Source organism: Chelon labrosus (genome assembly GCF_963514085.1).
Source record: "Chelon labrosus genome assembly, chromosome: 15".
Classification (NCBI taxonomy): domain Eukaryota; kingdom Metazoa; phylum Chordata; class Actinopteri; order Mugiliformes; family Mugilidae; genus Chelon; species Chelon labrosus.
The window spans coordinates 10,806,358-10,817,119 of NC_140348.1; the positions used below are offsets into that span (position 1 = coordinate 10,806,358).

At 43.7% G+C, this 10,762-nt stretch overlaps 1 protein-coding gene across 1 annotated transcript; it reads left to right on the forward strand.

The window, feature by feature from the left end:
* The first annotated feature begins 3,534 nt into the window (after positions 1 to 3,534).
* ndnfl (neuron-derived neurotrophic factor, like) lies at positions 3,535 to 9,648 on the forward strand. The gene is made up of 3 exons (XM_084561063.1): positions 3,535 to 3,728; positions 5,768 to 5,892; positions 8,125 to 9,648. The coding sequence occupies exons 1-3, from the start codon at positions 3,550 to 3,552 to the stop codon at positions 9,573 to 9,575; spliced, it is 1,755 nt and encodes a 584-aa protein (XP_084417189.1). The 5' UTR covers positions 3,535 to 3,549; the 3' UTR covers positions 9,576 to 9,648.
* The last annotated feature ends 1,114 nt before the right edge of the window (positions 9,649 to 10,762 follow it).

Genomic DNA, 10,762 nt, shown 5'->3' on the forward strand with positions numbered 1-10,762 from the left:
TGCACAAATAAATCCTTTTTATAAATATAAGTCCAGTTCACTCTTTTAATTAAACATTTGATTTGTTTTAAAGCTAAATACTTGCATAAATCTATTACCTACTGCATCTAAACATGTTCATTTAGGAGCAGACTAAGCAGCTGCCTGAACAAACGATAAGAGCACAAAGACAGTGTAACCTCCAACGTGTTGTCTAAAGACATCTAATACAGATGTTATCAGACCAGGACACAGATTGGTGTAATGTGTATGCATTTAACTTTTGCACCACCCCCCTTCCCTAATGCTGCTCTTGACAACACAGCCTCTCTCTCTCTTTCTTTCTCTCCCTCTTCTCTCTCTCTCTCTCTCTCTCTCTCTCTCTTTTCTCATTACCACCCCCATTCAGCGACCTCACCGTCAGCCCCCTCACACTCACCCACTCGCTCCCTCACTCTCAGATTGCACGTACAGATATACAAACACACACAGTCACACATGAGCCCTATTTGAATTGCAAGTGAGCTCTGTTCAATACCAGGAAGAGGTAAACAGAGAGAACAGGTGAAAAAGAGGAGCGACAGAGGGAGAACGAGGAGAGAAGAAGAGAGGAGAGAAGTGGGCTTCACTGACCGGATGACATTCACACAGTGTTTAGCAGGACAAGCCTCCACGTGTGAAGGACTGAGAGGCAGGGTGTAAGAGTGAAGAGAGTGCCTGGGGAGCCTTGCACCACACCAGGGCGCACAGGAGCTGGGACAGCCCTGAAGGGACACCTGAGCCCCGAAGAGACACCTCCTGAAGTATGGAGCGAGCAGCGCCTCATGGGAGTCAGTGAAACACCCGACAACAACCTGCTGTCGCTCCTCCTCTCCTCGCAACCGGCTCTCACCCCCCTCTCCACCTCTTCCTCTTCCTCCTCCTCCTCCTTCTCCATCCTCTCTCCCTCTCTCATTTGATCTCATCCCTTACTCCCTGCACCAGCGAGGGAGAGCGTGCACTGAGAGAAGGTAAGAGGGATGCATGCATGCATGCATGTTGTCCTTGCATAGCATGTGTGTGTGTGTGCGTGTGAGTGCGTCTGCTTCTCAGATTTCAACTGGTTGTGTAAGTCAGCAACTTGTTTCTTTGAATCAGTTGGTTTTGTGTGAGTATGTGTGAGCGTGTGTATGTGTGTTTGTGGTCTCTGGAGGGCTTTTAAAAAAGCTGAGACAGATGCAGGGCACTTTTACTCTGTGGCTGGATTGTCACATTTTGTTACATGTTTACAGGTTGTGATTATCTGTCTTCTCTTGTTATTAAGCGGGATGGTGCTCACAGACATAAAGAAATGTTAAAATATGATGTGAAAAGTGTGTGAAAGGAGAATTGACGGGACAAGGAGAATGAGAGGTTCTGGCACAAAGGGACAGTGAAAGTAAAGGAGGACCGGAGAAGGGTTAATATATTCAAATGTACATTCAGTGAGGTAGAAAATCAGCCTTAAAATCCTATCAAGCTCCATGGTCATTGCGTGTTACCCCGCTATAATCTTGTCAACCCCCACCATGAATCACAGACCAGTTCTTTCCCCTTAGTAGTTTTTTTTTTTTTTTTTTTTAGAGAGGGGACAACGGATCCTGCAGGGACCACCCCATGCCATTTAATCTGTCCCTGCCCACAGATAACAGAAGGCAGATGGTCCTGCCAGAGTCCAGGGAGATAGAAGATAGCTGATACAATACGCAGACAGATAGCACACAGAACTCAACCTGTCCCCCCTGAAACTGAGCCTGCATCAACTTCTAAATGAGGGGATCCGAATGCGGTGAAAAGCAGAAACAGGGAGAGAAAGACAAAAAAAAAAAAGCAAACAAACAGAGGAGCAGGGCTCAAGTATCTTTAATTAAAACCCAAGCAGAATAAATGCAGTCAGTTGACAGACCGGGATAAACATAATGGAAAAAGCTGAGGGGGACCATCAAAGTCCTGAGCTCCTGTGTTTAAAGGGGAGTGTGTATTTATTTATAGAGGGCGGTAGTTAAGTTCACCGAGCTCCCTCTCTGTGTAAGACCCAGCCTTTTTGCCTTATGAAAATTCAATTGGCCATAATTTGCTGAGGAGCCGTATGCATATTTTATCAGCGGGTGCGTTTTGAAGAAGCAAGCCCGCCAAGCGTTTTTTCTGTGTGTGTGCGTGTGTGTGTCTTCATATTTATCTAGACTGAATGAGTGGGGGAGTGTGAGGTTGTGCAGCCGTCTGGTAATTTGTAACACACTGGACATTTGACATGGAGGATAAAGTATAAACATCAAGTAGGTTCATATGTCTGGTTAAAGCAGCAAAACAAATTGCACGGCTGTAATGTTTTTCCAGCCATCTCTTTTTTTTTCTCAGTTTCACTTTCTCCTCTTTTCCTCTTTCCGTCCTCTTCCCTCTAATTACTCCAGAATCCAACATCCTCCTCTTCTAGCTCTCCGTTTCCACCCTCCCTCCCTCAGTCTCCCCTTCCTCTCCCGCCTCCCATTTCAATCTGTTTTTCTCCCACTGCATGTGTCTCAGTTAAAGCTTTATGGGTCGTTCACTCCCCTCTTTCTGTGCAAGGATAATGAGCAGGCGTCTCAGTGCGACTTTGTAGCTGTGCGTCGGTTTGTGAGTTTGGATCTCGGAGCGTCCTGGGGCCCCGAAGACTCAGATGTACCTTCTGTAGCCGCCTCCGTGGTTCCACTGTGATTGCCATCTGATCTATAGGGCGCAGCACTGACATAATACACCTTGTTAGGGGAAGGCGGGGAGTGTGTTTGTGAAGCCTGTGCGACTTTGAACAAATGTGCTCTCTCCGGGGGGAAAGGAGAACACTGAGACCCATAATCATCTGCTATCAGTAAATCTCGCACACATACAACATCATACCCACGTATACACATAAAAAAGACAGTGAAACCCCAATAGAGTGTGAGAGGAATAGAGTAAAAGACAGAGACACCGAAAAATCTGATACGGGGCTCTCTTGTTATGCATTGCATTCATCTGTGCTGATTGGATCTGACTGCATCGGAGCACTTCCAGGTGTTGTTTGTGTACCTCTCTCCACATCAGCACGGCGTCACTTAGCCCTGATGAAATGACGGTAAATGAAAGATATTTGGAGAACAGACCAATTTGAACCCTCCGGGTAAAAATAGATATGTAGATGTAAAGGCATTGACTTCAGAGCGATATTAGCAGCCCACTTCACACTTTGAAAAGTGGTGCGATGGGTGTCAAGCTGTGCTACACACACATCCCAGAGTAATATAGCATGGCAATTTCTCTTCCCCGGCATGAATAATTCTGTCTGAATAGGATAGGATGTTTCTTCATATCAATGAATCATCAGCCGCTACAGCTCTTTAGTGTCTGTGTGAATGGTACAGTAGAAATTTAACTAAGAGTGTTTTGAGTGTGTGTGGGTGTGTGTGTGGAGTTCATGGGTTCTGATTGATGTTTTTGACCTTTCCGCTGTGCATTCTCAGAGCCCGGGAGATATCCAAGACGACGGGGCCGAGGAAAGTCAAAGAGCAAAAGTCAGGGAGAGAGCGACGATCAGAGATGGCGCTCGCCACCTTGTCCTGGTGTCTTGGCGCAGCTTTGGCACTTGTTTGCAGCTCCTCGTGGCCCCAGGTGCGCGCAGCCCTGGCACCGGAGAACGAGGTGCCGCTTCGCCCAACTACATGGTTACCGGAAGGAAAGGTCACATCTGTAACGCTCCCTAAAGGACGAACTCGCAGGTAACAGACGGGGCGTGGATGCGGTCTGTGTGATTACTGTATCAATTATTGTGTCGTTCAGTCAGACGGTGAGGCAATCCGTTGCTGTGATCAGTGGTAGAAAAAGTACACGGCTCGCAGAACAATGGAAAATAAATTACTTGCACAAATTACTGATGTATTAAGTTTAGCATCACTTAAATATTTAAAGTAATGTCAAATAGTAGAGGTATAAGGTAACAGGAAAGAACCTCAAAACTTACTTTGCACTGCTGGTTGTGAATAACATCCTATAAAAACTAGTTAGTGAACGAGCAGAGACTTACAAATAATCGCTTAGAAGTGATGGATTAGTGCTTAAAATACCAGCTTTTGCAACAACAAGTGGCTTTAAATAAGATATTTGACCAAAAATCTAATTAACTGATTTAATTATCTAATTAAATACGGCTTCTTTATTTATTTTATCTAACCAACAGTGTCAAATTCAAGCATATTTAATCTATGCGATATGAAAATCAGCCAATGGCTAAATTTAAGATGCTGGAACCATAATTCTTCTTCACTTTTTGATTGATACGAGAGTCAACTTTTAACTTTACATAATCCTCAATGTGAATGTACTTAATGGCTTAATAATAGTTTAGTCTAGTAAATAGACTTGAAATGTGCGTGTCAACGATATTAATGTGTCTCAGATGCAAACTAATCAGTGATAATCCCGACAGAATAATCACACTTTGTTTTCGAAGTTGTTCTTTAACTTGTTGCTAATTTTCTCTCACATTCAGTCCAACAAACATACAGATGTGATGTCACTGCCACAGTCTGAATGCATTTATTTATATATAATCCACGGTGTAGACGGGTGATTTTTCAAAATAAAAGCACAGAAAAAGTTATACACTTGTGCACCCATCAGCTCTGACAAATACAGAGACAATGAGCGTGGTCACATGAACCTGACCTCTGTGAGGGGAAACTATGATCATTTTGAAGTTGAATTCATGTGTGTTAAACTAAATTTGTTTTTAAACCTCAACACCACACTTAAAAAATAGGATTTTTCCTCAATTCCAGCTGAGTGAAGATGATTAAATCTTGAGGTCTTTCAACCACATTTTTTGGAGACGGAGCCTGATTCGAGCACCACAGTAGAGAGACCGAGAGGAAGTGGAGCCCATTTGGCCTGAACCCTACAAAACAGTGCCAGTGCTCGCTTTCTGAGAACGGGAGCTGAAAATTGCAAAATGCATCTCCCTGTGTGCTGTGGTCTGTCCACCGGTGCAGTCGTGCAGAACCGCACGGCAAATAATGGAAAGAAAACACAGATTGAGAAATTAATCACTCTGTTAAATAAGCTGCAAAAGCGCCCTTGAGAATGACAGTGTCGCACATCTGTTTGGAAACAACCGCCATCTGCACAGAATCATGAATAATTGTGTTTGTGCAGAGGGAGAACAAATATTTATTAAGGATAACAATGCAGTTAGAGCGCTTTCTTGAAGGTTAACTAACTGTGAAGAAAACAAAACGATTGGAAAGGGGGTTTTTTTTCTGAGAAGGCAAAGAGCTCAACATGGACCTTAGAGATAAAGACTGTTTGAGTTAAGACCAGACCACTACAATGTGAATGTTGAATGTCCTTCAACAGAACCAGAACAGTAGTCTAACATGCAAATAATGGTCTTCAAAAAAACATCTGTTCACTAAAAGGAACATAATAGTTTCTATGCTGAGCACGATCCCTGATAGTTACAGCAAGCAGGCAGATATTCATCAGAAACTGTCAATGCAGCCTTATCATTAGATCCCCAGGTCACCTCTCCTAATCTGCTATCAAATGACTGATCAGCATGTGGGCAAATGGAAAGACACACACACACACAAAAATCCTTACCTTATCTAAATTCATCCAACAGAATGAAAGAATGTTGCACAGTGTGCACTGGAAGGCACCTCGCCTCGAAGCTGAATGGAAGCAGGACGTTATCTTTCTGACATTCGGCGCGAAGATTCAAACGACTTTCTTGTGGTTCTCTAATGGTGTTTGACCACAGGTTATACTTCACGCTGAAGAAGAAGGTCCCGGCGTTTTCGGTGACTGTCAGCCCCTGCGACGCACCCATCGAATGGAGCTTGGCGGCTCGCACCCTAAAGGACAAACCCCTAAAAAGCCTGCAATGTAAGTTGACATTAGGATCATCACCGGCTAAGATAAGACAATCAGTGACATATTATCCTGCACATGTAGGGATTTAGTGAAGGGCAAAGAGTTTAATCTTAGCGAGGTTACGTTTGGCACATATTTATGACCAGAATTTATCTTTTATGTTTATCTAATAGAGGATAAAAACTTGGAGGTCATAGCTTTAACTCAAACCCGTTTCTATCATTACACTGTTGAAATCTGAATGTATTCATGGTTGTCTCCAAACCACATAGAGAAGGACAGAGACAGAAACAGTGAGTGTGATCTGGTGGTCTCATTGTCTTAAATTCTATCCCAGCTTTTGGATTTGGGTTTTGAAGTATCATGAAACGCACGCCCGAAAATGGCAGCCAACTCTCAACTCAGATATTGAATAAACAATTAAATAGGACTGGGCTCTGCAAAATCCTGTGACGACCAAACCAAGCTAATTAAATAACCTCAGAGGATTCAACATGCTAGAGAAAAGCGGAATTGCAGGATCGGAAATAAAACCTCAAAATAAAGTAATCATGTTTCAAGCCAGAAAAAGTCACAGCTTTCTGAAAATAGGCTGCCCCTTTTTCAGGTTACCTAAACAAGCTCGCTAAAATAACATTATGAAGTTATAAAATGACACATGAATCATTCAGACCCTGAGCTCACGGGTCCCCGTCGCCAGCCTGAATTATTCACTTTGATTCTGTAACGTTTGGTCTCATTTGGGGAGAGATTTTTTTATTTTTTCATCTTGACGAGACATGGACAGTTGAACACTGAAGACACTGAGTAGTGATGTTATTCTGTGTGTGTGTGTGTGTGTATGTATGTGTGTGTGTGTGTGTTTATTTGCCAGTTGCGTAATTCAGGTGAAAAGTTTGTGCTTCAAATTTTAAACCCTATAAATGTGAATGAAAATGCTGGCAGTCATTTATTTTAATTGGCAGTTGACCTTTTATGTATTAATTTGTTCGGTTGTTTGGTATCAACCAGGGTTCAGTGTGATGAGCTGATGAGTTAAGATGTGTTTATGCTTTTAAAAGTTAAATATATTTATGTCTTGTCATTTAATCACAATATATTCTTTTTGACTTAATACTAAACTATTGTAGCTTATGGTATAAATATGCTAAACATTTCTTCTGGGCCTTTACGAAAAGCAATTTGTTGGTATTTGTTGTGTGCGTATGAGTTATTTGTGAAGAGCAGTTTAGCTTAGCATGAAGAAAAAAGCGGTGGGAAGCAGCTAGCTTGGCCTTAACACAACACAAGTTATTTCCTGGCTAATCACAGTGACTTCCTGGAGTTTCCATTGGTTGCCTAGCAACATAATTTTATGAATCCAGGCAAATACGCTAGGCTAACCACCTAGCTTGTGAAGTCATGGGCACTATTCAATTAAGAACCACATTTAAGAGCCTGATAGAGATAATTTAGTTTTTAGTTTAGACTATTTAAAAAAAAACTGTGTTAAACATAATTTAAGAATACAAAATCTAATCTTTTTGTTGTGTCACAAATTTAAATATACACCGATCAACCACAACATTAAAACCACTGACAGGACAAGTAAATAACATTGACCATCTTGTGATAATACAAAGTTCTGCTGGGAAACTTTTGGACCTGGCATTCGTGTGGATGCTACTTTGACATGTACCACCTACCTAGACCAGATCAGACACCCCCACCCTTTAGCAATGACACTCCTTGATGGCAGCAGCCATCCACAGCAGGATGCAGCCTGACACAGACACACACACATAAATGGTCTCAAATAGCCCAAGGTGTTGACCTGGCCTCCAACTTCACTAGATCCCAAACTGATCAAGTATCTGTGGGATCATCCACAGAGCCCCCTCCTGTTAACCCATAGGACACAACAGGCACAAGACAGACCTACACAATATTAGGCAGATTGTCATATTGTTATGAATGATCGGTGTATAGTTTGCCCTTATTAACTGAAACATTAATGTCAGTGTACGAAGACAATTGCAAATATCCATGTAACATTTTATGAATTTCATATTTGACCATGATTGGTTTCCAAACTAGTCGTGTTGTGTTGTCTTTAACTAGTTGTGTTGTCTTTAACTTATCTTAAACAGAGAAACCTGCCATCAATGGTAGAAGGCAGCACAGTGAAGGTCAAACATCAATGTAAACTAACATTTTTGAGTTGACTGGGACTTCCATTCTTGTAATTCTTTCCTTTTTGTGCAGGGAGTACTAAAAAGAGCACGCCTGAGGTGTGGTGGCGAGGCCCTGGCACTGAAGAGAAGATCCACAGCTTCACCGGCAATACAGTGGACTCCTACATGGGTCGTTCCTATCCCGGTGCTTCCATCTATATCCTGAGGCTGCGCTCCAAACAGCAAAACACCAGAGCTACAGTGTACTTCGGAGAAGGGCTGGGGCCCTCAGGCACCTTCCCTCTGCTCCCAGCTGACCCGCGAGTTCACACACTAGGTGTGGGCATGACCAGCGTCACCCTCAGCTGGGCGCCCAGTGCCACCATCACCAGCCTCCCACTCACACAGGACAGCTACAATTACTGCGTTCTTGTCAACTCTCTGCAAAACTACCCTAGCCTCTGTGCTGCGAGAGAGAGCATGAGGAAAGAGAAAGACCAGAAACAAGAAAAGAAGGATAGAAATAGGGGAGTGACGGTGTGGCCAATTTTGAAGGAGTGGTGGTGGCAGCAGTGGGACACTTATCCTGAACCCCAGAGTCTGCCTTCCTCCCTGGCTGATGACTATGCTGATCTCCAGTGCGCGTGTCAGGGGACAGAGAGTGTTTGCACCGTGTCTGAGCTCCTGCCTGACACCGAGTATTACTTTGACGTCTTTGTGATCGACCGGCTGAACGGGACCAGCGCGCCGTACAAGGGGACATTTGCTCGGACACATGAGGAGGCTCGACCTGCTATCACCGCACTAAGAGACGGAGAGCTGAGGTGGGTAACCTTCCAAGACAGAGGCTTCAAGTCTGAGCAGTTCTTCAGTTTCCGTCCTCGGGGTTGGCAGCAGAGTGGCCTCCTCACCTTGCAGAGCTGTGGCGGAGGTGAAAAGGTCAAGGTCACCGTGTCTAGTAAAGGTCAGGTTTTGACCTCTCAGCCGGTGGGGGGAGATTTAGTTCACATTTGGCTGCAGGGAAGTCCTTCCTACCTCATCCACCTGGAGAGAGAAGGAACGACCACTGGCCAGATCTCTGCTGCTACAGACCCAGCTCTACCAGGAGGTCTGACGGCTTCAGTCAAAATGCAGACTTCGTCAGCCTACCACCGCAGAGGGGTCCCATCGCTTCCCTCAACTTTGCAGATTAAATCCTTCAACCGGTTGCGTGGTTGCAACAGTGTCACACTGGCCTGGATGGGCACAGAAGAAAGAAGCCTGTACTGTGTGTACCGGAGGAAGCTCGGAAGCCGTGAAGCGGAGGTTGCGGGAACATCAGCTCTAACTGCTCCCTGTCTGGGGCCGGAGTCCCGATCTGACACCGAGAGGGTTCTCTGCAAGTATTTCCAAGAGCTGAATCCTCGACGGGCCGTGACTACAGCTGTGATCGGGGGCCTGGAGCCAGGAATGGCCTACGTGTTTGATGTCTATCTAATGAGACGCTGGGGGATCCCTATCAAGTACGCCAGCAAGATGGTGAAGACCAGAAAGGAATGCTGAGCTGCCGCCCCCTGCAGGAGGTTTTTAAACTGTCCCAGTTAAGGGTAAAATGCATCAGCCATGGACATGCTGTAAAGACTGAGCAAGAGAGCAAAGCCATTTGACTGTTGCGGAGAGACTGTTACCATAACAAGGAAATAATCCCTCTGGAGGAGCAGTGCTTATATTCAAAAGTCCACTCACACTTTCAGTGGAAGCAGGTGGAAAGCCTATGAGAAGGATCTGCACACCAGCAAAAGTTCATAACATTTACAATACAACTCTTGTGCTTTTTGTCATGTTGTTTTTCGTTGTTGATCATGATAATGACGTGCCATTTGTCCAAGTGCTTATTTTGTGTCTCAAGTACAAAGGACAGATGAGGTTTCTGATGACAAAGAGTCGATACAAAAACAACAGCAGAGACTGTGCCAAACATGCAAAGGAAGCAGATGGGGCAATAATTAGATAACATCTGAGACGATGGGTGGGGGGTGGGGGGCTGCAGTGTATATTTCCAGTGCTGCATATTGTACATGCTTATAAACACAGATGGGCGCAATCTACAGAAGTTCAAAGTCAGTGTGTATCTTTGTGTCCTGCTTTCGCATGAAGCAGTGAAAAATACTTAGTGACTTGCCTCATTGTCTTTGATGTATTCTTGTGCTGCTTCGAACTCACCAATAAATACTAGGGGATCTGTACGTTCTTGACTGACTGATGCTTGCGGGCAAGCTGGACTGTGAAATTCAAGCTTCTTCTTCCACCAAATTGTTTTCAGATAGCTTCGACATTTAATGAAACAGATGAGGTGCCGTTTGAATGGATGGATGGACGGATGGACGGACGGACGGATGGATGGATAATTGTAATGATGTGCCAGTGAGTGCATCAGTACACATTCAGAGGAGGTTTAGCTTATAATGACAGTCTAAAGTTAAGTTTAGCTATAGAAGTGTGAGTTTAAGGTTAAGCTAGGGTTTAAAATGAGATAAAATCCAATCATTTTACCAGAGTCTAGGCTATGCATCTATTTATGCAGGCTTTTTTTCTGATATCTAAATTTAATTTTACTTAATTAATTATAACCAAGGTTGTCACAGGGGTGAAATTTGATTTAGTAAACAGCTGAAACAAAACTGTATACGTCCAAAACTGGTTAAAATAAAATAAATAATAAAATAAATAAATAAAAACTAGCAGGTATG

What these genes read in the sequence shown, in the direction of transcription:
- ndnfl (XM_084561063.1), top strand. Translation starts at nt 3,550, where the DNA reads ATGGCGCTCGCCACCTTGTCCTGGTGTCTTGGCGCAGCTTTGGCACTT. An exon ending in CCTAAAGGACGAACTCGCAG is followed by an intron (nt 3,729 to 5,767) that starts GTAACAGACGGG and finishes GTTTGACCACAG; the next exon opens with GTTATACTTCACGCTGAAGA. An exon ending in ACCCCTAAAAAGCCTGCAAT is followed by an intron (nt 5,893 to 8,124) that starts GTAAGTTGACAT and finishes CTTTTTGTGCAG; the next exon opens with GGAGTACTAAAAAGAGCACG.